We start from the raw sequence: 26283 nt of genomic DNA on the forward strand, positions 1-26283 counted from the left end.
AGAAAGAAGACTTGGCTCAAAAGTGTCCACCGGACTCGGCAGTCCGGTGGACAATCTGCCTGTCTGTGTGCTAGTCCGCTGGACTTTTTAAATGAATGGACTTGCCCACACACGGAGTAAAGTCCGTTCATTTTGAATGTGACTCCAAGTAGACAGGACTTCGAAGGAAGTCAATGTCGCAGCCTCCATCGACGAGATTGACACCTCATAAGCCCAGACGCCTGGTATGGATTTAAAGGGGAACACCTACACCGAAAAAACGGCGTGGAGGTCCCCCCAAAGTCCATACCAGACCCTTATCTGAGCATGCAGGTCAGGAAAGGGAGTGCGGATGAGCGAGCGCCACCCCTCCTGAGCCATACCAGGCCACGTGCCCTCAACAAGGGGGGCCCTGAGGCCCCCCACCCCAAAGCACCTTGTCCCCATGTTGATGAGGACAAGGGCCTCTTCTCGACAACCCTGGCCGTTGGTTGCCGGAGTCTGGGAGACATCCCAGACTGTGTGACATCCCCCGCTGACCCTGCCCCTTATGCCTATATAAGTCACCGCGCAATGCGTCCCTGGTATTGCGGGCGGAGAGAGCGTTGTGTCAACATCGGAAGGAAGAAGAAGAAGAAGAAGGAGGAGGAGGAGGTGTTGGTGACAGGGACGAACGAGAAGACTGGGCCAATGCTAGGCAGAAGAACTGAAAAGCGGGATAAGACCCCAGAAGTCGGAAGAAGACCCCCGAAGTCGGAAGAAGACCCCCAGACGGCGGTGACGACGAAGACAAAAGCCGGGCTCCTCCACTAGCAAAAGAGCGACAAAAGAGCAGAAGATAGCAGAGGAGCCCGGCGAGAAGACCCCCGAAGTCGGAAGAAGACCCCCGGAGCTGTCTAATAAACTTCTTTAAAAACCTGTGTTGTGTTTTTTTTATTGACACTTTTTCCCCCAGGTGAATGGGTAGGGGTATAACATACCCCATACTCATTCACATAGGGTGGGGGCCAGAATCTGGGGGCCCCCTTATTAAAGGGGGGCTCATGGATTCCAATAAGCCCCCCGCCCCCAGACCCTTGTCCTCAACATGGGGACTAGGTGCTTTGGGGGGGCCACAGGGCCCCCCCTTCCCCAGCGCCCACCCCCCATGTTGAGGGCACGCTGCCTGGTACGGCTCGGGAGGGGGGGGGGCGCTCGCTCATCCCCAACCCCTTTCCTGACCGGCCGGCTGAGTGCTCAGATAAGGGTCTGTATAGACTTTGGGGGGACCCCCATGCTGTTTTTTCGGCGTAGGGGTTCCCCTTTAAATCCCTACCAGGCGACGGGGCAAGCAAGGTGTCAATCTCGCTGATGGAGGCAGAGACATTGACCTTCGCTAGTCCCATCGTACTTCAAGTCACATTCAAAATCAACGGACTTACTCCATGTGTGGGCAAGTCCGTTCATTTTAAAAGTCAGACGGACCTCCGCCAAAAGTCTGGCGGATTGTCCGCCGGACCTAGTCCATTGGAAAAGTGCGTTCTTGTGTGGGCATGTGTGGGCAGGTCCGCTCGTTCGGAAAGTCTGGCGGACCTCCACCGGAAATTCCGGCAGATTGTCCGCCGGATAGTCTGATCGTGTGTACGCAGCATTAGACTGGCCTTCCTACCAGGAATGGTTTAAGGCACTGCACTTTATGTAGCTTGCTAGTATATCACACGTCTCATATTGTATTTTTAATTCGAGACATATATAGAAGCATATTTATGTTTTATAAAAAATTATAATTATGTGTTATGTATCGGGTGTAAATACCGGTAACACTTCCTATTCCTTATTATAGGAAATATTTGAACACCAACTTTTAATATCTCACAACACAGATCATTTGTGTGGATTGTTGACGGAGCTGAACAAATTGATACATTTTGCAGCTTCAACAAATCTATTTTTTTTTTTTAGCAAACTGCAAGCATTTAATTTACTTGTGTATATGGATGCAGTTTTGTCAAATCTTTAGAGAGTCATGTACTTCAAGAATCAGAGTAATAGGAAGTCATAAAGTGCACCATTCTGTTTAGATTATTCTCAGATGAATTAAATGTGTAATTCATTGAAAATTATTAGGCTGGAAACCCATTTATACACTGTGAAAATGCTCGTTTCATCACACATTCCTGGAAAGAACAGTAATGCAGGACCTGTGGTGGCATTCATCTTGCACACGTCCACAAACTGTAAGGTTCATTTTAAATGGAGCCCCAATGTAGTTTAAAGATGCACATCCATGCATGTGCATTTAGAGCCCCATATGGTAACCATCTGTACATTGTAGTGTGCTGCATTGCAAAAAATGTTACTGTCCAATTGTCTGTGTTGGCAGTACATTAAAAATGAACTGGGTGACTTAACGCATGTAAAAGTGTGTGTGATAGCACCCTGAACGGTGCTAAGGAGGCCTATTACCTGGTGGATGAGCCAGGTTTGGTCATTTCTAATACTAGACTAACAAATTGTTTCACGGCACTGTTACAGTATTGGTTTGATAATTAAAGAAAAGCTATTGTCACATCATACACTTTGATAACTACATTTGATAACATCAGCATTGGAATAACAATACAAACAATAGTTATATTTGCAATCCAATATAAGCTTATTTGAAAAAAACTCTTTACATGTTGTAAAGGCTCCTTGACAGTTGGACATCTCTTTCTACAACTTTTCAGTTTTCCTGCATGCTTTGCAGTTTCTCATCTGCTGTTTAATTTCCATTTCTAAAGACTACATATGCCATGGTACCTTGCTGCCTGCAAGTAGTGATTTCTGTTGTGACTCCACCTCCTGAAACTCTTCCCCTTAGTACATTTATAGTACAGGCAGGTTCTGTGAAATGTGTGACACAGCAGTGCTTACTCACAGAGCATAGTGAATATGTGTCATGGAATTCAAGTGTGGGGATCTTTACATAGTAAGTTTACAAACTTCAAGATCATTCAGATTGATAGGAGTGGGCTAGAAATAACTAAAATATAATGTAAAAATAAATATATGATTTTAGTATTTGAATATAGATAGGATTTAAGCAACCCTGCTAGTTAGGTAGAAGCTATACCCCTGAGATCCACTGATCAGTATACATGTTTACCATAAAAACGCTTACAGTTGTGCATGGATTTCCAAGAATGCTTTTCCCAGCTAGCTGAAGGACAACTGCTCACCCTAAATGGAAATTCAGACTTGCCTGAAACAAAACTTGTCTACCATTTTAAGATTTTTAAAATATGCCAGCTATTACATTTTTTAACTTAAAAACTCGCTTCTGTGCACCCACCACCTACCTTTCGCACTTAGCACTCTAACTGGCCATTAGTGGGCATTCGTTGATGAGTTTTAGCCCTAAAACTACAGAAGCCATCCTTTGTAACAAAGTGAAACTAGTATCAGCGGGGTGAACAGAAAAGCACCTTCTGGCTAATAAAGGAAATACAATTCATAATGTGATGCCAGCTTTTGGACAGTACTTTAACTTTTGAAATTATTGGATGGCTGGCAGCTTTGCTTTAATACCACCCTCCACAGCAGTGCAAGTGAAAATATGTGGTATAGAGGAGTGTGTAACTCATCCACTTCCTCTTATACCAATATAGTCCAATATTTACAGCACGTATGTGAATTAAATACCCTGTATCATATTCAATTAAAATTCCACAGTATATCCATTTATGAAAAAAATATTGCACTTTCCAATATATAGTTCCGATATAACATGCATTTAGCAGACGGCTATGTGAAGCCTTGGGTGCTGTACCATCCGAGCAGCCCTGGCGTGATGATGTCACAGAACCAACTCCGACATTAAACAAGGTCTCCGTATTTATTCCACAATGATGCATATATTTGGTGCAATCTAGCACCCATTAAATGTGAGTGTTGATTTGTTGTTTTGTGGCATAGAAATAGAAAGTTTTAAAAGGATAACCACTATATATAGATTTTTTGCCTGCATGGTGCTGAGTGGAGCATAAGGAGGAGATGTGTACCAGTGAATGGAAGATTAAAAAGCAGGTACCCCCAAGCATCTTCCACGGTCCAGAACAAGGGACACAAGTGTATTTTAACCATAGTATGTGAGGTCAAACAGCTAAGCTGAGACCACACTGGAGGTGGTCATGCATGCGTGGTTTATATATTATTATTATTATACAGGTTTTATATAGCGCCAACAGTTTGCTCAGCGCTTTACAACATAAATATAGTGAGCATATGTCATATAGAGGACAATAAGAAGAACTAATAATGAATTGTACTTCACTGTTAATGTAGAGGCATGAAGAGGATTGATTGGATTGTGTTTTTTTTTTGTATTGTATATGATATTCACAGCAGTACGGTAGTTGGATTTTGATTAAATATGATATTACACTTTGCAGTATATTTATGATTGCAGTAATTAACATGAGAGTCACATTTGATGTATATATATATATATATATATATATCAATAAAAATCATGTATTTATTTTATATACATTTATATACATCATTTATATACATCAATAAAATCATTTATTTATTTTTCTTTTTTTTTTTACATTTATATTTTTTATATATTCTTTCACACAGTTTGCACATATTCTGGTGCTAAGAGATCTGGAGATTTCCCTGCAGATTTTGCATTATAGAAAGTTGGATTAGGTTACACAGATTTGAACGCTATTATAAAGCAACCATAGCAGCTCGTAAGACATAATTAAATGTATTGGGCTCTTATGCCAGTGCTGGCTCTTATAAATGTCCCAGTGCTTGTCACATGAGAGTGGGGTGAAATAAGGAGCTCTGTATAAGCTTCAACAGGGCTTCCCTTTTTCACTTTTGGCATCTGAATAGAGGCAAGAAGCAAATGTAAGTGTGAACTGCTGGGGAAAGGGGACATTAAAAGGCAATTTTTGGATAGCTTGGTGGGGGATTAGAATTACTGTCAGGTTTATATATATTTCTGTGACCCCTTTAGGGAAGTTCTCCTTTTCAAATGGTCCTGATAACCAATGTCATTGATTAAAATTGAGGGTAAATCCAAACTCTTGAGTTGCCATCAGAAAAGAAAAGGAGAGGAAATATTCCGATAGAGACACTTGTCCCCATGACAACTGTCTAAAAGAGCATATCCTTCACATTAGAAAGATATCCTCTCACGTCCTGTTGAGTTTACAGGACAGGAAGTAAAGGGAAAATGTCCAATGAAAGACATGAAAAAAATTGGCAGTGGTTTTAACCCTCCCATACTCTATGCAAAATGAAAAAAAATGGCTTTAAATATGCTTAAAGCAAACCTGTTGTTTAACAGGAAACACAGGTTTGTGTCAATTAATAAGACCATATATATTCAAAACTGTTAAAATTGCCAACTGCAATTTACAACTTACCATCAAACTTTCTATGCCATGATGTGAATGCAGTGCGGACAAAATGGCTTGTTTCTTGAACTATATTGGCAAATTCCAGTTGACTTTGATGACTGAGTTTATCCTCCATTTCAGTTGTGCAGCATGTGTATTCCTGAGAACAGACACGCAGATGATCCCCTGAAGAAAAATTTAAGAAAAAGTTATTTTTTGTTGTTGTTCATAAAAAAAAAGAAAACACCACAAGATTGATTATTTTGCAGTCTAAATTCATGAATCTTTCATGATGAACATTTCTTGTTGTTAGACTGTATATTAGAATATGACTTAAGCCCAGAAGATAAAAACAATTAAAATTAAAAATTCATACAAGAGGTATGAAAATGTTAGTTTGTGTGTGATAGCATAAATTTGAAAGAAGCTCTTTATTCTTTCTGTTTTATTTTGTTTTTCATGGTAGCAAATTCTGATGACAAACTGCAATAATGACATCTCTCAAAGGTGCAAACAATCAATAAAAAATGATAATACAAAAATAGAAATTTTATTAAATAGATATATTTAAAAAGAGAAGAACAATTTTACATATATATAAGGGCATAATAAAGTTCAGTGGTCACAATACAAAAGATTGGTTGCCTCTACATGTTTCACCACAATCATGGCTTCTTCTTGAGCTTTTGTTGGACCTTAATACATTAACACCTTTTAAATGATCATGGTTCCAAAGAATCCTCAAGGCCCGTCAAGAGCTTCAATGAGGTGTCTGTGTGCCAAAAATTAGGGGGGGTTAAGAAGTTAATGAATTGATGGACTGATACTAATAACCTCCCAAAATACACCAACTTCATATACTAACAGCTAATTTTAAAGGAATTGTGCCATCTGAGCACTTCCTTCTTTGAGAGTACCAATGTTCCTGAATTTGGTGTCAATATGATACCCTTGAACCAGGGAAGATCGAAATAGTTGGTCTAACCCAAGGGATTAACCCTTTTTGGCTTGGTTTAAAAGTTTGGCAGGTAACAAGGTGGCTGGTCACAGTTGATGACTTTCTACTACCTGACCATGTTGCCGAAAACTGCATTTAGAACATTTTCATTAGTCACTTAGGGGGAACTAAGGAGGTTTTCAACTTTAGTAAACTATGTTCTCCATAATAATACAATTTACAAGTACCCCCTGCTTTTGGCAAATTGTCAGCAACCAAGCTACAAATAACCTCACCCAACACGGTACACAGATCTTTCATGGACTGCTTGATTTTTACCTGGCAACACATATGCTAATGGAAGCAATTCAGTAGATGCTATAAATTGCTGATACAAAGTGTGCCATAGCCCTCAGAATCAAGGAAACAGTGTGGGACGTATGTGTGAAGAGTCTGCCAACCAGTCAGCTTCCAACTGCCACTTCTGCATTGCTGAGTTCAAAAGGAAAGCAATCTGATTGTTTTCTTTGGTCAACATGGTTTATGATGTCAGCCCAATTTTCTGTACTATAAAGAAAGGGCTGCAATTGCTGGCCCACTTCTGAAAATGCCAACTGTAACAAAAACAGTCAAAAAGATGTCAGAAACCTGTATTTGAGTGCTTTTTTCTGGAATTTTAGGGTGGCATTAAGGCCAAAAACAAAATTGTAATACAGTATTTTACAGATTATCAATCTGTAGGTGTGGTGGCTGCATTTGTTTTCTTTTTGAGGCATACTTCCTTTTATTTAATCTGGTGATCCGGCAAGTAACACACTTCCTGTCTTAGGGTGTCTGCTTTCTGGGTGAAGTAGTAAAGAAGACATCTTTGGACAGCAGCATTGTCAGGAGAGGGTTAGACTAGCAGATTTAGATAGACTTGGCTAACAAATTGACATCTTATGCCCTGTACACACGGTCGGACATTCCGACCACAAAATCCGTCTGATTTTTTTCCCAAGGATTTTGGCCAAAACTTGTGTTGCATACACACGGGTCGGACAAAAATCCGATCGTTCTGAATGCGGTGACATTCATTGCATACGACGGGACTACGTAGAGGCCAGTAGCCAATAGCTTTTGTCTCGTAATTTAATCGGAGCATGTGTGGCACTTTGTCCGTCGGAATGCTCTACAAACGATCGGAAAAAGTCAGATCGGATTTTGTTGTCGGAAAATTTTAGATCCAGCTCTCAAACTTTTTCCGTCTGAATTTCCGACGGAAAAGGTCCAATAGAGCCCACACACGTTCGGATTTTCCCACACATTTCCGTCTGAATTTCCGACCGTGTGTACAGGGCATTACTCCAGCTAACACTTTCTAAGCAGTTACAGCAAACAGTTGTTTAACCTTCTGGGATAAAGGTTTTACATAAATGGATAAAAGCTGATCATTGTACACATCCCTGTCAGTGTTAAATGGTTTGTCTCAACCCCCTAACTGTTATTTTGTCTAGACAGCTTGGTCTGTTAATGTAAGTTGAAAAAATGTATTGGCTGGATCATCAAGTGAAAATAAGGGGGAAAGCCTAAAAAGAAAATGAATGAGCTGCATTTTAATAATTTGTTTGTGTGTGTACACCCCTATCCACTGCCTTTGCAGCTTAACATGGAGCAATTGGAGGAGGTAAAAATGTGATACAAGCATGTGTATTTACTACCCCCAACCACAAGTGTAAACAAGACCTTATGGTATTATCCTCATTCTGGATGGATGAATAATTGAAACATCTTTGGACAGTAGCATTGTCAATGTGGGGAGAGGGTAGTATTAGAATAGTAAATTCAGATGGACTTCTGTCCATTGTAAGCTGACTATTGTAAGCACCCCCTGCCAGTGACAAATGGTTTGTCTCAACTTGTTAAAAGAAGCTGAAAAATCACAGATTACTGTCCGATCAACAAGAACAAGGAAATATAGCCTAGAAAAGAAAACTAATGTAGCCACATCTAAGAATTGGTATGCTGCAAAATATTACATTTTTGTTTTAGGGTTCATTTCAAACTAAACTGTACAGTTGGAGTGGCCTAAAATATTTGCTTATAAGCTCTCAGCATCTTCCATTGCCCAAGAACAAAATGATCATATACTCTCCAGATGATATCGCTGCCCCTCCATTCTTCATAAATTTGATCCTACCATCCCTGATCTATGTTGGTGCTGTTCATAGGCTCCTGGCACTATGATTCATATTTGGGGCACGTGCCCATGTGTTGGCCATTTTTGGGAAGACATTTTAATTGTTTGCCGACCTGGAGGGTGATACCTTCCTCAACAAATCCTAGCTCATGGTTCTGTCTTTGGTGTCGGGCTCCTATAAACAGATCAAAAAGTGCCTAATTCGATTTTTCTTGACTGCAGCTCATTCTGTTATTGTCAGATGCTGGTGCCAATCTGATCCACCAAGCTTAGCCACTTGGGCTTGTGAAATGAACCAAATTGCATACTTGAAGAATATGATAGCATAGTATTCATCTACCTTTGATGTGTTCACCTCCACTGTGCCTTAACTTGCTGGGTTGTACCGGGATCCTCATTAGCCTATGCCACCTCCTGTTGTCCCTATAGATCAGGGGTCTCAAACTTGCGGTTCTCCAGCTGTTGCAAAACTACAAGTCCAATCATGCCTCTGCTTGTAACTGTCAGCCTTGCAATGCCTCGTGGGACTTGTAGATTTGTAACAGCTGGAGGGCATCAAGTTTGAGACCCCTGATCTAGATACTTTCTTTCCATTCCCCTCCTCTTTTTCTGCTCCTGGATATACTTTCTGTTGATACATTAAAATACTTATCTTCAGAGGTGCTCTTCTTATAGGAGTATATATATTAACATTACACCCTTAAAGTGATTGGAAAGTCTTGTTTTTGTTCCCGTAGCTCGCTATGGGGGAACCGTAGCTGAGTCACAGTATCCCTGTATCCATTCAGACACGAACCTGCAGCCCGGCCTCGTCCCCTCTCTCACTCCTGATTGGCTAACTGACTTTGCTTGACCGCATCAGGAGCCAATGGCACCGCTGCTGTGTCTTAGCCAATCAGGAGGGAGAATCTTGGACAGCCAAGAAATTTGTGGACATCGCTGGACGGAGATGGGGCTCAGGTAAGTATTAGGGGGGCTGCTGCACACAGAAGGCTTTTTCTATTAATGCATACAGTAGCTATAGGTTTTGCACTGTCTCCTACTTTTAAGATCCATGTTTTTGTATCTTATTTGATCTTGACTATATTATGGAGAGCTATTTTGCTACTTCATGTGTATAAGGCCTAATTATCCTTAATACTCGTATTCTTACTATGAATTATCCACATATGGGGCACTGATATGATCAGGCTCCTTTGATTCGTGTGTATTTTATTGACATGCTGTTACTGTTATTGGTATGTTTTATTGTGACAGCAAAATCAATAATAAAAAAAAAGATTAAACATAAACTGTACAGCTGTACACTTGCTCTCTTTTGAGGTACCAATAATAAATGGCAGTAGTCAATAGGCAGCAAGTCAGCTGTTAAAAAAAGAAAAAAAACCTCATTCATCTGGTGTATATATACACATGCACAATAGTATCCTAAGTGGCACTCCATTTCATCTTATTCTTTGAGGGTGTACAGTACATTTATGTTTGAAGTATTACAAGACACATCATCCAAGAGGCAGTATGTGTGTATTTGTTATTCTGATCAAGGAGCTGGAAATAGCATAATTATCCTTGCTTTACAACCATCTATCTGCTTGTATATGCCACAAACTTTTCTCAAAACTGCCAGAGAAATGACTCTATCTCAGATAAGGTAAAATACAGTTTATGAATGTTATGAATGCTAGTTTTCATATGATTTTTTTTCTCCCTTTCACTATAGCTTTTGTAGAATATAAAAATATAAATCTGTACTGTGGTCACGCCTAGAAAAGCACATATAAATCTTAATAGTATAACATACATATTTAAAACGAATGACAGCACAGTGAAGTAGCAATTTTTGGTGTCAGCATCTTGGTAAGACGTCTTGCATGGAGAAAGGGTGCTTTCAGCGCAAATAAAACAATACCTTTGGCAAGCAAAAGACAACTATGACTTAAATGGGACTGTCTAATGTAAAGGAGAAAGAGGGAAAAGCCCCCCCCTTTCCTCATGGGATCTGAGGCAGCGGTAATTGTCTTAAATATAACCCAATAATTTTGAAAATGGTATAAATTCATAGGCTAGCATGAGTTATCCAATAAAATGATATACATTTTAAATTGAATATAGGATAGGTCAGTTAAAAATCAGGCGGCGTACACACGCGGGGACTGTTTGCCGAAACTAAGTTCGTCAAACAGTCCGCTCAAACTTTTGAATGAACGAACACGCCCACACACGGCACTTTTTGAGCGGACAAATACGGCAAACTTTGTTCGTCGTACTAAGTCCGCGCAACTTTTGAAATGAGCGGACTCGCCCACACACGAGGCAACAGTCCGCTCATTTCGAGCGCGTGTCAAGGTAGGCGGGGCCCGCGACGGAGACGTCGCAGGCTCAGCCGCCTGGAATGGACTTAAAGGGGAACCCCAACGCCGAAAAAAAATCGGCGTGGGGGTACCCCCAAAGTCCACAACAGACCCTTGTCCGAGCACGCTACCCGGCCGGCCAGGAAAGGGGGGCGAGCGAGCGCGCCCCCCCTCCCGAGCCGTACCAGGCCGCGTGCCCTCAACATGGGGGGTGCCTTGGGGAAGGGGGGGCCGCGCGGCCCCCCCACCCCAAAGCACCTTGTCCCCATGTTGATGAGGACAAGGGCCTCTTCCCGACAACCCTGGCCGTTGGTTGTCGGGGTCTGCGGGCGGGGGGCTTATCGGAATCCGGGAGCCCCCTTTAATAAGGGGGCCCCCGGATACCGGCCCCCCCACCCTATGTGAATGAGTATGGGGTACAATGTACCCCTACCCATTCACCTGTAAAATAAAAGTACCCAAAAAAAAAACACAACACACGAGATAAAATATTTTATTGCACAGCTCCGGGGGTCTTCCGTCTTCGGGGATCTTGTCCCCCTCTTCGGTTCTTCTGCCGGGCCACCGCGCCTTCTTATAGCTCTTTTGCAGGCGGTGGCCCGGTCTTCTGTCGCCGCTGTCGCCGTCGCCTTCCGTTCTTGTTCTTCTTCTTCTTCTTCTTCTTCTCCAGGAGATGTTGACACGTCGCTCTCTCCGGCCGGAATGCCAGAGCCGCGCTGAGCGGCCACTTATATAGTGACAATGGGGCGGTGTCACATGGTATATGTCACATGGGTTGGTCACATGGTGACCCCGCCCCCTTACGATGTCATAGTCCCCATGTGACATCAACCCATGTGACCAACCCATGTGACATATACCATGTGACACCGCCCCATTGTCACTATATAAGTGGCCGCGCAGCGCGGCTCTGGCATTCCGGCCGGAGAGAGCGACGTGTCAACATCTCCTAGAGAAGAAGAAGAACAAGAAGAACAAGAAGAAGAACAAGAACGGAAGGCGGCGGCGACAGCGGCGACAGAAGACAGCAAAAGAGCTATAAGAAGGCACGGTGGCCCGGCAGAAGAACCGAAGGCGGCGACAGAAGAACGGAAGGCGGCGACAGAAGACCGGGCCACCGCCTGCAAAAGAGCTATAAGAAGGCGCGGTGGCCCGGCAGAAGAACCGAAGAGGGGGACAAGACCCCCGAAGTCGGGAGAAGAGGCCGGCGGCGGGGAGGAAGAAAGCCGGACTCCTCCGCTAGCAAAAGAGCTACACGAAGATAGCGGAGGAGTCCGGCGAGAAGACCCCCGAAGACGGAAGACCCCTGGAGCTGTGCAATAAAATATTTTATCTCCTGTGTTGTGTTTTTTTTTTGGGTAAATTTATTTTACAGGTGAATGGGTAGGGGTACATTGTACCCCATACTCATTCACATAGGGTGGGGGGCCGGTATCCGGGGGCCCCCTTATTAAAGGGGGCTCCCGGATTCCGATAAGCCCCCCGCCCGCAGACCCCGACAACCAACGGCCAGGGTTGTCGGGAAGAGGCCCTTGTCCTCATCAACATGGGGACAAGGTGCTTTGGGGTGGGGGGCCGCGCGGCCCCCCCTTCCCCAAGGCACCCCCCATGTTGAGGGCACGCGGCCTGGTACGGCTCGGGAGGGGGGGCGCACTCGCTCGCCCCCCTTTCCTGGCCGGCCGGGTAGCGTGCTCGGACAAGGGTCTGTTGTGGACTTTGGGGGGACCCCACGCCGATTTTTTTCGGCGTTGGGGTTCCCCTTTAAGTCCATACCGGGCGGCGGGGCCCGCGACGTCCCCCTCGCGGGCCCCGCCTACCTGGAGACGCGCTCGTAATGAGCAGACTTTCCTCCGAGCGGGAACAGTTTGCTCATTTCGAAAGTGGCCTACACACGGGCGGACTGTTCGCTCAAACAAAGTTTCAGCGGACAGTTTTTCGGAATTTCCGAAAAACTTTGTTCGTCAAACTGTCCGCTGAAACTGTCCGCTGAAGCCCACACACGAGCGGACTGTCCGCTGAAACACTGTTCAGCGGACAAAGTTGAGCCAACAGTCCGCCCGTGTGTACGCGGCCTCAGTTAACCTATCATGCATGTATACTGCAAAATACCCCTATAAATAGGGGCTACTGGTTATGGACCGTTGACAGTTGCCAGAAGAAAGTGAAGAGGACAACTTTTCAGTCGTTTTAATGGCTTCTGAATGCTCATCTGCCTCTGTACGGTCTCTGATGTTACAACTTCTTGAAAAGGCCAGTACCGAAGATGTGGATTGGTTAAAGAATTGCCTATTCCGGGGTCCTGTGCAGCGCCATCCTGTCAGTGAACAAGGACCGGAGACAGCCGAAAGTATTACACCAGCTGACCCTGTATTTGTGAATGAAAAGCCATCAGTCTCTAAGGGCGGGACTAACAGCAGAAGTCTCGGTAAGAGGAGGCGTCTTCAGAGACGGAGCCACAGTCCATTCCCTAACAGAGCTATGTCACACCGGTCAGCTGGACTGGCCTCCTCGAAAGGTAAACGAGTGTCTGTCAGCTTAGCTGAGGTGAGGAAGACATTGTCGGCTCAGAATCAACTGACACTCTGTGACGCAGTTAGCGGAGCCTCTTCTAGGCTAGCTAGGAAGCATATTGACTGTGGATCTTCACATACAGCTTCAGCCAGCAATGTTCCTGAAGGCTCTGTTCTATCAAACGCAGCACCTGGATCGTCTTTTCAGAGTATTCCTGTTCCATTAACACAACAACAGTTTACACCGGCTGAGACTCCTTGATCTCCTCTGCGAGGTTGGTCTCATACTTTGCATTTATTGAACGATTTATTTTCGTCTTTAACTAATATTATTGCTAGCATTACTATGCCCACCAATTCAGCTGCTTCTCATAGTAATGATATTTCTGATCCTGCAGCATCTGTATGGTCTGCTATTGATAATCCTCAATAACCTTTACATCGAATCAATGCTGCTAATGCGGTTGTTGATAAGGGTGTGGATCACAGTTTACTTAAATGTTATAATCCTACTGTTTCATTTCCAAATGCTTCTTTCAACAGGTCTGAATTATATGGTAAAGAAGTGATGCCTTGTATACTTTCACTGCTGGGTTTTCATTTGCCCAAGGGTGTCAAAGAAAAGATTTGGAAAGGTATTGAATACATTGAGTTGTTAACTTTATTACCGTCTTCAAAAGACTACCTGTCTAAATTGGATAAGAAGGACGATATGCTTGAGGATGATCTAAAAAGCCTATTGCCAAGTCAGTTTTTAATTGGCTTCAGGCTTTTTCAATTTTTTCTAGCGTTATTTGTGAGAAGTTTGAAAAATATGGACATTGTTCTGGAAGCTTATCGTAACTTCGGTGGATATTCCTGGTTTACGTATGATGAAGCATTCAGACAGAAATTTACAATGGGGTGTAAAGGATGTGGGACTTTGGTTAAATTTATTCCTCCCTCCTCGATCTGTTCCACCTCGTCCGACCAATGTTTATTCTAGTGTTTATTCTGCCTTATAAAAAGGGGATTTGTTGTGCGTATAATGATAGCCAGTGTTCATTCCTGTAGGTACAAGCATGAATGTGCATTTTGCTCTGGTGCTCACCCTGTAGCAAAATGTTTTCAAAAATTATTGTCACATTCTCAACAACAACCTAGAGACTTTACAGGTAAAAGCCAGATCACCATTGAACATGGAAAGCATGTTGCCTTGGCTACTAATTTAACCTTATCAGCAGCAAGTATTGCTATTAATAATTGGGGGGTTTTCGCACGGTTTTCAGCTTCCTAAATTTAAAATTGGTTATAAGATAGCATGTAATTTACCTTCTGTTGCCGCATCAGCTTCTGTTGTTAGAGCTAAATTATTAAAAGAGGTTAATGAGGGGAGAATGGCGGGCCCTTTTTTGCAGCCTCCTTTTGCTAATTTGAGAATTTCTCCTTTGGGGATTAGCCCTAAAAAAGAACCCCATTCATTTTGGCTAATCCATCATTTGTCATATCCTTACAGTGATTCTTTAAATGATCAAATTGATCCGTCTTTGTCTTCAGTTACTTATGTATCTTTTGAATCTGCAATTTGACATCTTCGTTCGTTAGGTGAGGGCGCTTTATTGGATAAAGTGGATTTTAAATTTGCTTTTAGACCTCTTACACCCTGATTCCTTTTGCTCATTGGGTATTTATTTTCAAGGAGAATATTATGTTGATAAATGCCTACCCATGGGGTGCTCTTTGGCTTGTTATTATTTTCAACCTTTTTGGAATGGGTAGTTAAAACCTTATGTGGTTTGGGTTTAATAATACATTATTTGGATATTTTTTTTTATTTTTGGGTAAGCACAATTCAGAAGAATGCAATTATTTATTGAATTCCTTTTTTTAGTATTTGTATGTATTTTAATATTCCTTTAGCTGAAGAAAAGACTGTTGGCCCCGTTGCTTGTTTAGAATTTTTGGGTGTGACTGTTGATTCTTTAAATATGGAATTTAGACTTCCTTTAGATAAATTAGATAACTTTTCTCAGTTATTGATTACATTTATTAGACATAAAAAAAATGACCTTAAAAGAAATGGAGTCTCTGCTTGGGATATTAGTCTTTGCGACTAGAATTCTTTTGATTGGTAAAAAAATTTCTAGACGTCTTTATTCTGTTATTTTGGGGTTAAAAAATCCTTGTTTGGAGAAATTAAAGCTGCTATGTTGATCTGGTTGCAATTTTTACAACATATTAATAGTAAAGCCATTTGTCAATTTGAGTTTTACAGTAAGGCTTTTTCTCTTTTCACTGATGCAGCTGGATCTGATGGTTTTTACGCTATTTGGGTGAAGAACTGTTGTCCTTCCTGTTGGCCTTCAAAATGGACTGTGCAAGGTTTTTGCAAGAACGTAGTGTTGCTAGAATTATTCCCAATCAGTTTGGCAATAGACGTATGGGGACATTCTTTTCAGAACAGGAGATTACTTGTCAGTACTGACAATAAAGGGTTGGTTTATGCTATTAATTGCCTTTCATCCAAATGGTGATACATTGTTAAGGTATTTGGCTTTTAAATGTCTGTCATTAAATGTTTGGATTAAAGCTAAATTTATTCCTGGTAGAGAAAACAGTTTGGCAGACTCGCTTTCTCGATTCCAGATGGATAGTTTTTATCATCTAATGTCGCAAGTGGATCTTCAAGGTTTTACATGCCCCTGTCATTTATGGGATCTAATATAATTTTCGATCATATTCAACACACTTTTGGCTAAATCTACTTGGTTGAGTTATATTTCCTCTTGGAAGTTATGGATGTCTTTTTTACAAACTAATAATTTTGTACAATTTTCTTTTGAAGAAGTTATACTATTATTTCTTAGTTCTAATGGATAAATGGATAAACAATATTCATGGTCTCATCTGAATAAAATGTTAGCTAGCGTTTCATTTATTCTAAAGCTAAATTCATTGTCACATTGTTTGAGTTTCTTTTCTGTCAAGCAAGCATTAAAAGGGTTGAAGAAATCTACGCTTCGCAGATATGCACACTCTCCTATTGATATTGATCTATTGAGAAGTTTGTGTTCTGTTTCTGCAAAGGCTTGCTTTTCTGTTTATGAAGATCTTCTTTTTAAATCTTTTTTTCTTTCCTTTTCTTTGAAGCTTTTCACATATTGGAGGTTGTCTCTGCTGCAAAAAGTAAGCCCTTCGATGAAAATTGAAAACATAATTATTGAGGATAACCATTTGAGGATTTTTCTTCCTTAACCACTTTCAGACCGGACCATTTTGCTGGTAAATGACCAGAGGTCTTTTTACACTTTGGCACTGCGCTGCTTTAACTGGTAATTGCGCGGTCATGCAATGTTGTACCCAAACAAAATTTGCGTCCTTTTCTTCCCACAAATAGAGCTTTCTTTTGATGGTATTTGATTGCCTCTGCGATTTTTATTTTTTGCGATATAAACGTAAAAAGACCGCAAATTTTGAAAAAAAATGATATTTTCTACTTTTTGTTATTAGAAAAATCCAATAAACTCAATTTTAGTCATACATTTAGGCCAAAATGTATTCAGCCACATGTCTTTGGTAAAAAAAAAGTCAATAATTGTATATTTATTGGTTTGCGCAAAAGTTGTCACATCTACAAACTAAGGTACGTTTTCTGCAATTTACGCAGCTTTTAGTTTACGACTGCCTATCTCATTTCTTGAGGTGCTAAAATGGCAGGGCAGTACAAAACCCCCCCAAATGACCCCATTTTGGAAAGTAGACCCCCTAAGGAAATTGATAAGAGGCATGTTGAGCCCATTGAATATTTTATTTTTTTGCCTCAAGCGATTGAATAATGACAAAAAAAAAATTTTTTTTTTTTTTTACACAAAGTTGTCACTAAATGATATATTGCTCACACATGCTATGGGCGTATGTGAAATAACACCCCAAAATAAATTCTGCTGCTTCTCCTGAGTACGGGGATACCACATATGTGGGACTTTTTGGGAGCCTAGCCGCGTACGGGGCCCCGAAACCAAGCACCGCCTTCAGGCTTTCTAAGGGCGTAAATTTTTGAGTTCACTTCTCACTACCTATTACAGTTTTGAAGGCCATAAAATGCCAAGATGGCACAAAACCCCCACAAATGACCCCATTTTAGAAAGTAGACACCCCAAGCTATTTGCTGAGAGGCATGTTGAGTTCATGGAATATTTTATATTTTGCCACAAGTTGCGGGAAAATTACAAACTTTTTTTTTTTTTTTTTTTTTCACAAAGTTGTCACTAAATGATATATTGCTCATGCATGCCATGGGCATATGAGAAATGACACCCCAAAATAAATTCTGCTGCTTCTCCTGAGTACGGGGATACCACATATGTGGGACTTTTTGGGAGCCTAGCCGCGTACGGGGCCCCGAAAACCAAGCATCGCCTTCAGGCTTTCTAAGGGCGTAAATTTTTGAGTTCACTTCTCACTACCTATTACAGTTTTGAAGGCCATAAAATGCCAAGATGGCACAAAACCCCCACAAATGACCCCATTTTAGAAAGTAGACACCCCAAGCTATTTGCTGAGAGGCATGTTGAGTCCATGGAATATTTTATATTTTGCCACAAGTTGCGGGAAAATTACAAACTTTTTTTTTTTTTTTTTTTTTCACAAAGTTGTCACTAAATGATATATTGCTCACGCATGCCATGGGCATATGTGAAATGACACCCCAAAATAAATTCTGCTGCTTCTCCTGAGTACGGGGATACCACATATGTGGGACTTTTTGGGAGCCTAGCCGCGTACGGGGCCCCGAAAACCAAGCACCGCCTTCAGGCTTTCTAAGGGCGTTACAGTTTTGAAGGCCATAAAATGCCAAGATGGCACAAACCCCCCCCAAATGACCCCATTTTGGAAAGTAGACACCCCTAAATTTAGGGGTACACTAGTGTGACTAGGTAATAAATGGCGGGTGCCCTGAAACTATAAAAAAATAACTAACCAACCAGCGTCACCTGTAACAGTTATATGGTCATCACTGGTGAAAGGGTTAACTAGGGGGCAATCAGGGGGCTTTATGCGGTAGTATATGGGGGTCCCTGGCGCTATAAAAAGCTGCGGCGAACCTAAATACCTACCTGCCTAACTAGCGTCACCTGTGACACTAATACAGCGATCAGAAAAACGATCGCTTATTAGGCTGGGTTCACACTGGAGCGATGTGGGAACGCCACGAATGCGCGGCGGGTTCCCGCATCGCATGCCTCCCGGCGGCAGTTCACACTGCCCTATGCGAACTGCTGGGAGTGTCAGTGAAATGTTACTGACACCCCCAGATCAGTTCGCATATCGCAGTGCGATCTGCAAACTCGGATCGCATGGTGTGAACACCCATGCGATCCGATTCTGCTGCGGGCCAAAAAAGGGTCCCGTGCGAATTTGCGGCGGGTGCGGCGGGTGTGGCGGGTGCGGCGGGTGCGGCGAATGGCTGAACTCGAATCGTACAGAGATCGGATGTGATTTGCACTGCAGTGCGGTGCGAATCACATCCGTTCTCATAAACCGCTGCAATGTGAACCCAGCCTTAGTGACACTGGCGACGGGGGGTGATCACGGGGTTAAACCTTTATTGGGGGGGTTAGGGGGGTACCTTAGAACTAAAGGGGGCTAACCCTAACTGCCCTAACAGTTATTAGTCACAAATGACACCCGCCGGGTGATCAGGGGGTTAAACCTTTATTAGGTAATAAATGGCGGGTGCCCTGAAACTATAAAAAATAACTAACCAACCAGCGTCACCTGTAACAGTTATATGGTGATCACTGGTGAAAGGGTTAACTAGGGGGCAATCAGGGGGCTTTATGCGGTAGTATATGGGGGTCCCTGGCGCTATAAAAAGCTGCGGCGAACCTAAATACCTACCTGCCTAACTAGCGTCACCTGTGACACTAATACGGCGATCAGAAAAATGATCGCTTATTAGGCTGGGTTCACACTGGAGCGATGCGGAAACGCCGCAAATCCGCGGCGGGTTCCCGCATCGCATGCCTCCCGGCGGCAGTTCACACTGCCCTATGCGAACTGCTGGGAGTGTCAGTGAAATGTTACTGACACCCCCAGATCAGTTCGCATATCGCAGTGCGATCTGCAAACTCGGATCGCATGGTGTGAACACCCATGCGATCCGATTCTGCTGCGGGCTAAAAAAAGGGTCCCGTGCGAATTTGCGGTGGGTGCGGCGGGTGCGGCGGGTGTGGCGGGTGCGGCGGGTGCGGCGAATGGCTGAACTCGAATCGCACAGAGATCGGATGTGATTAGCACTGCAGTGCGGTGCGAATCACATTCGTTCTCATAAACCGCTGCAATGTGAACCCAGCCTTAGTGACACTGGCGACGGGGGGTGATCACGGGGTTAAACCTTTATTGGGGGGGTTAGGGGGGTACATTAGAACTAAAGGGGGCTAACTCTAACTGCCCTAACAGTTATTACAGTCACAAATGACACCAATGCAAAAAAAAAAAAAAAATGACATTGGTGTCACTGTGACTGGGGGGCAGGGGTAATTGGGGGGGTGATCGGGGGGTAAAGGGGGGGTGTGAGTGTGCCTGGCATGTTCTACTGTGTGTGTAGAGTGTTGGTGCAACTCACCGATCCGCTCTCCTCCGTGTCGGAACGAAAAATACCGACACGGAGGAGAGAATACATCACTTCCTCTCCTGTGTTTACATTACAGGAGAGGAAGTGATGTCACGGGGGATTCCTATTCGTCGGGAGCGATCGCGAGGGGGTGGCCATGAATGAATGGCCGCCCCCTCGTCCCGGATCGCTCCCGGACGAAAACCGACCGCCGCAGGCACCGGGCGGGGGCCCGGTACGTACATGTACGCCAATATGCCTGCCCGTGCCATGCTGTCGACGTACATCGTCGTGCGGCGGTCGGCAACTGGTTAAAGTAAGACTGATGGGTATGGCAAGGGACATTGGATTTATTTAAATTGGTGTCCTTTCCATGACATTTGTCCTGTATGGCTTTTAAGACAATATTTTCTAGTAAGACCTGATTTTAATAATTTGTTCATGTTGATGGTTCTCCATTAACTAGATACCAGTTTAACCATGTTTTTCACAGCTCTTTGGATTATCTACATTTGAATCATATTCGCTTAACTTCTCATTCTTTTGGAATAGGTGCAGCCACTGAAGCTGCCAAACTTGGTTTTCATGCAAATTTTATTAGGAAATTGGGTAGCTGGGGATCTGATTCTTACAAGTTGTATATGCATCCTAACTCTTTTGTTTAATTTTCTAACATGTCGCTTGAATGTTGTTTGGATTCTCGGGCACTCCTTTGTGTATTAGGCTCAGAAGAGAGCGTCAGCAAGATCCTATTCTAATTTGAGTCTTGATTCTTCTTTTAAAGTATTTTGGATATAATGGCTGGAGAGGTATGCGATGGAATGACTTTAAGTTGAAATTAGTTTAATAGATTGTTTGACTGTTGGCCACAGCCTAATATTCTACTTATTCATTTAGGGGGTAATGACATAGGTCAGATGAAGACTTTAGATTTAGTTTTTGAAATTCAACAAACAATTAATGTTATTAGCTTGGCTTTTCCTCATTTAAGAATTGTATTTTCTGAAATTATTCCTCGACTTCGAAGAATCATTCCTTGACTTTGATGCAAATTGGGTAAATAGATCTATTAATACGTTTCTAAAGCATCCTTTTGGGTTTCGTTTTTGGAACTTAGAATTGGAGGGTGGTCATTGTGGTTTATACCATGAGGACAGTATTCATTTATCAGATATTGGGCTTGACATTTTAAACAATGATTTCCAGACTCACATAGAAAAAGACGCGGACTGGGGTTAGGTGACAGGCAGTATGCTTTTCATACTTCCTGTCGGTTGGGGTAAGTTTGTTTTGATTACTCAGAAGAGAATATTTGTCATGAAAATCGCATGAAGAGATTGTCCTCCAGGTCTTCTGATTTACGATCGTCGCGGGAACGCACGATCGTACGAACGCCCTTACGTTCGTACACAGGTGCGCATGCGCAGGCACGCGCACGGTCGCGTGCGTGCGTCCGTGTTGGCGACAAACAGCCTATTTAAACCAGCCTCTTGCCATTAGTCTTTGCTGTCTGCTCTACAGCGTTATATCTGTGAGACCTGATCCGTATTGTTTGTTCCTGTTTGACCCGGCCTGCCTGTGACCCATCTGCTATCCGCCTGCACCCGACCTCGGCTTGTTGTGACTATTCTCCTGCCTGTTCCCTTGTACTTCGTTCCTGTCTGGTATCCGATCCGGCTTGCTCTGACCATCCGTCTGCTAAAGGGGTAACCTGCTTATTCTGAACCGTGTCATCTGCTACAAGTAATCTGTTAGTATTGAATTGTTCATCTGCTATAAGTGCCTGCTCATATTGAACTACCTATCTGCTGCAAGTAACCTGCTTATACTGAACTGTGTCACCTGCTGCAAGTAACCTGCTTATACTGAACTGTGTCATCTGCTGCAAGTAACCTGCTTATACTGAACTGTGTCATCTGCTGCAAGTAACCTGCTTATACTGAACTGTGTCATCTGCTGCAAGTAACCTGCTTATACTGAACTGTGTCATCTGCTACAAGTAACCTGCTAGTATTGCACTGTTCATCTGCTTCATGTGCCTGCTCATATTGACTGTTTATCTGCTGCAAGCACTTGTGTATATTACACTGTTCACCTGCTACAAGTGGCCTGCTTTCCTGCACTGCTTATCACCAAGTTACCTGCTCCATTGAACAGTGTATCTGCTATAAACTACCTGCTGATCCCTTCACTGGTTACCTGTTCAACTGATTACCTGCTCCACTGAACTTCGCCTACCCATCTGTTGATCCTGCCAGGCACCTGTACCCCTCCTTACTCCCGTGTTCCCTGTTACATTGCCAGGAAACCGGTGGTGGGAGTTGTAAAGGAGGCCTCTCTCCGCAATCCGGGCTCGCTACTTGAAGGTACGTGACAATATTATTAAGCCGGAACCATAGCGGCTGGGTTTATCTATACTTTTAAATGATGTGATAATAAAATTATTTGTAAATATTTTGGAAATGTATTAAACCAACAAAAACAGCCACGGTCAAAATATCTATCCAAAAATATATTTTATTTCAAATTAATTGCTTGTCTGTTTTTGAATTTATTATATATACAATGTAAAATGCCTGCTACCTTCTATCCCATGTAAAGAAAAGGAAAGCCCCCCTTTCCTCGTGGGATATGAGGCAGTAGTAATTGTTTTAAATATATCCCAATAGTTTTGAAAATGGGATAAATTCATAGGCTAGCATGAGTTATCCAATAAAATTATACAAATTTTAAATTTAATATAGGATAGGTCAGTTAAAAATCAGTTAACCCACCAATGAATGCATGTATACTGCAAAATACTCCTATAAATAATGGCTACTGGTTATGGACCATTGACAGTTGCCAGAAGAAAGTGAAGAGGACAGCTCCCCATCCCCTCTCCGTTGTCGCAGCTTTTTTATGTGGTTCAGATCTTTGTCTTTGAGGTAAGTTTGTTTTGATTACTCAAAAGAGAGAATATTAAGCCTGAGCCATAGTGTCTGGGTTTATGTATTTATGTATCTATACTTTTAAGTGATGTGAACATAAAATTATTTGTAAATATTTTAGAAACTGAATTGCTTGTCTGGTTTTGAATTTATTATATATACAATGTAAAATGCTGCTGCCTTCTATCCCATGTTTTGGGACATGGCTAGAGTAGAGATTAAGGTTAGGGTTTGTGTTAGAAGTTAAGAGAAACGTATGGGGTTTGGGGTATTGCACATTTATACTTACCTAGATGGATGCTGCATTGGTCCCCTAGTGCCTCTAACACTGAGAACCGAGTGATCGAACATCGCCGATCATTCAGCTTTCACAGCTCGGTGAACAGAGAGCTGCTTACTGTCAGTTAGCGGGTATCTGCTATGCTCACTGGATCACTGGGCTGTGGAGGGGGTGGGAGCAGATGGCTCAGGCTCTTAGCGGCTCGCTGAGAGGCTGAGCCAGGTGCCGGTTCAGGACCAACTCTGTGACATCAGCAGGCAGTGGACTTGAGCCTGCTCTCTGCTGAAAACGGGTCACAGGAGTGCAAAACAAACTGCACTCCAACAACAAGCTTTGGCTGTACTTATCTTTTAAAGCAAACCTAAAGGTAAAAAAACAACAAACTGTAAGCAGGCAGAGTCTTTACTGTAGAAGAGCCATGCTGCAATAAAATAAACTTAAAGTGGATGTTAACCCTCTCCTATACCCAGTGAAGTGAACAGCCTCAGATGATAGACAGGGATGAAACAAATCTCCCTACATAGGTTTTATTTGTATATCTGTTGTCTTCAGCTTTCTACGCTGATTAGAAAGTGAACATCATGTTACAAATTTTTCTTCCTGTTCCACCACTGGGTGTGGATTCTGTGTAACAGCTGATTGGAGGAAAGGCACACCCCCCACTCTCCACAAAGGCAGAGGAATGAAGAAACATACAGAGCTGAAGTGTGAATAGTCAAGTTCTCTGATAATCTATCTCTAAGTTCCATCCTCAACACAAATTTACACCTGCTTTTATTTCCTGTGTCTGAGAACCTGTCAGAAGTTATCGTGCTGATAACAGAGGAATGGAGCAACAAAAAGACATGGGACTAAAAGCTTTGGAGAGAGATAACTAAACACTACAGATATATGTAATAATGACAATCATTTAGGGGCGCTGAATAAGCTGAATGTGAAAAATAAATCAACCAATACAATATCAAAGTTGCATTAGTACAGATAATTTAGAGCAATAATCAAATCACCATGCACAAAAAAATATATAACAACAATATAAAAAATAAACTGAAAACTGGTGAGCCACCAATCATGAAATAAAGTCCCAAAAACGTGTCTCTACATGGAACAATTCTGAAGGATCCAAGTGTGGAAAACAAATGATAAAATTGAGGTATAGCGGCAGATCCAAAAGACTTGCGACTCCCTCCACCAAGCAAACAGCAATACACCCCTTGTGAAGATGCAAGTTCAAACTGCTTACCAGATTCTTTTGACCACTTTAATTAAAAAGTAAGTCAAACAGCGCCGTCACAGGTCATGCCTGTTTATATGAGTACTGATGGAAATGACAATGGATGATACGTCCCCCTTTCACAGACTCAGGCGGTATATATGAAAAAATACAGAGGGATCCATAGCGTGATACTGACTTTAATAAAAAAATATGTAAAAACAGACAGCCAAATGGCTCCTTACGTGATTGTGTGCCTGACCCGGCACTGGGGCTGCTCGCCTTGACAGAAAAGCTCACTCTCCGACCGAACGAAAAGGTCCTTCCGCATTCGCTAATGGCGTGCATTCCAGGCCATTTAGACTGACAACCAGAGGGCCCGAAGTGGCGTCGAAAAGAGTAACCAGGTACCGGTCCAAAATATATGTGTCTAGGTCAGATTTCATGAATAGATTTTACATCCACTTTAACTGCATGTTTGCAGACTTCTATACAATGTATACTGAGCTGCTCGTGGAGTTATAGTATGTCGTCCCCTCGACCAATCAAAACAGCCGAAGTCCAGTGTTCTGAAGGAGCGGGGGAAGAAAATGTGGTGCCAGTGAGGGATCAAGCAGATGTTGGTGGGGAGATCAGTATTTGCAGCTTTAAGGTTATGGCTGGGAATCTCTGCTTCCAGCATCAAAAATGATCCCCCTGTGTTACTTTTGATGCGCAGTACCACCAAACATAATCCAAGTGAATGGGGCCATGCAGCAAATGCCATGCAACCACAAATAAAGTGTGGCATTTACAAGGTTAAGTGAGGAGGCTACATAATGTTTATGAACAGTGATCCACCACAAATCACTGGGGCCTCAAGTACTTCTGCATGTGTAAACCTACCTTAACTGGCTCAAAAAAATCAAAAATGCCTTCCAAAAGCTTGCTGCTCTCATACAAGCACCTGCTATGATTCCCCTAACAACAAAGCCTATGTGTTGTTAGGCTACATTTTAAAGTGGTTGTAAACCTCAGACATTAAATATGAACAAAGCATATCCTTCTGTATAGAGTTCTGCAGTGTACAACTTCAGATCCCTGCCCCTTGCTTTTTTGGCTTTGAGAGTTCCTGTGTAAATTCTGCACTTTGAATGGATGTATGAGACAGTAGATAAACAGGTACAATGTATGTAGGAGGATTTGTTTCATCTCTGTATTACCCAAGTCCAGTCACTGCACAGGGTATATGTATCGGATTACAGCCAGTTTAATTTTACCTTGTTGGATTGCATTTTGGGGTCAAGTTCAAAATTAAGGTTGGGGTGAAAGTAAAGCAACCTGAAGGAAAATTCCGTACCCTGTTATATATTTGAGAAATATAACATTCTTGATTGTCACCCACAATGAAGGTGATAACATATATAAATAACTCCCACTATTTGTTACACAGGAGACTTTAGTATGCAGAAAAATGACTACTGTTTGCTTGGAGTTTGATAGTGGCGTACATTTTTAACATTTGTGTTAGCATACTTAAAATTATTTGTACAAAATGCTCACACCAACTCCAACTAAGAGTTGGTGTGCCAAGGATAGAAATACCAGTGTGGCTGCACAGTATATACAGTAGGTCTCAAAGTAATAAAGCCTTTGATATCTGTGACACTGTCCCTGGCAACACGGTCCTTATGTTTCTGTTGTACTGATTGGAACAGAAGATTAAAACACCACACTGAAGTGAAAGAGTCCAAAAGTAAGTATTTATTCCAAACACACAATGAATGCAACAGCCAACGCGTTTTGGGGGCCACATCCTTCATCACAGCTTGAGATTATAGCTAGTAAGGACTTGGACCATAGAAAAAAAAAAGTAACATATCAAAGTTAATTGGTATTGTTCAGCACCTGGTAAGTGTCAACATTCCCATAGAAGTGGCTGCATTTTAATT

The 26283-nt window shown here is 42.4% G+C and overlaps 1 protein-coding gene across 1 annotated transcript in view; it reads right to left on the bottom strand.

Moving 5' to 3' along the window:
* GPC6 (glypican 6) overlaps positions 1-26283 on the bottom strand; it is a 1045088-nt gene that overhangs the window by 739616 nt on the left and 279189 nt on the right. Inside the window, exon 2 of the mRNA XM_077483046.1 lies at positions 5385-5543. Within this exon, the coding sequence (XP_077339172.1) occupies positions 5385-5543 (159 nt within the window). The remainder of the gene's footprint in view (positions 1-5384; positions 5544-26283) is intronic.

The sequence above is a fragment of the Lithobates pipiens genome, unplaced genomic scaffold, assembly GCF_037356315.1.
Source record: "Lithobates pipiens isolate NorthernLeopardFrog02 unplaced genomic scaffold, aLitPip1_a1.2 Scaffold_16, whole genome shotgun sequence".
NCBI classification, from domain to species: domain Eukaryota; kingdom Metazoa; phylum Chordata; class Amphibia; order Anura; family Ranidae; genus Lithobates; species Lithobates pipiens.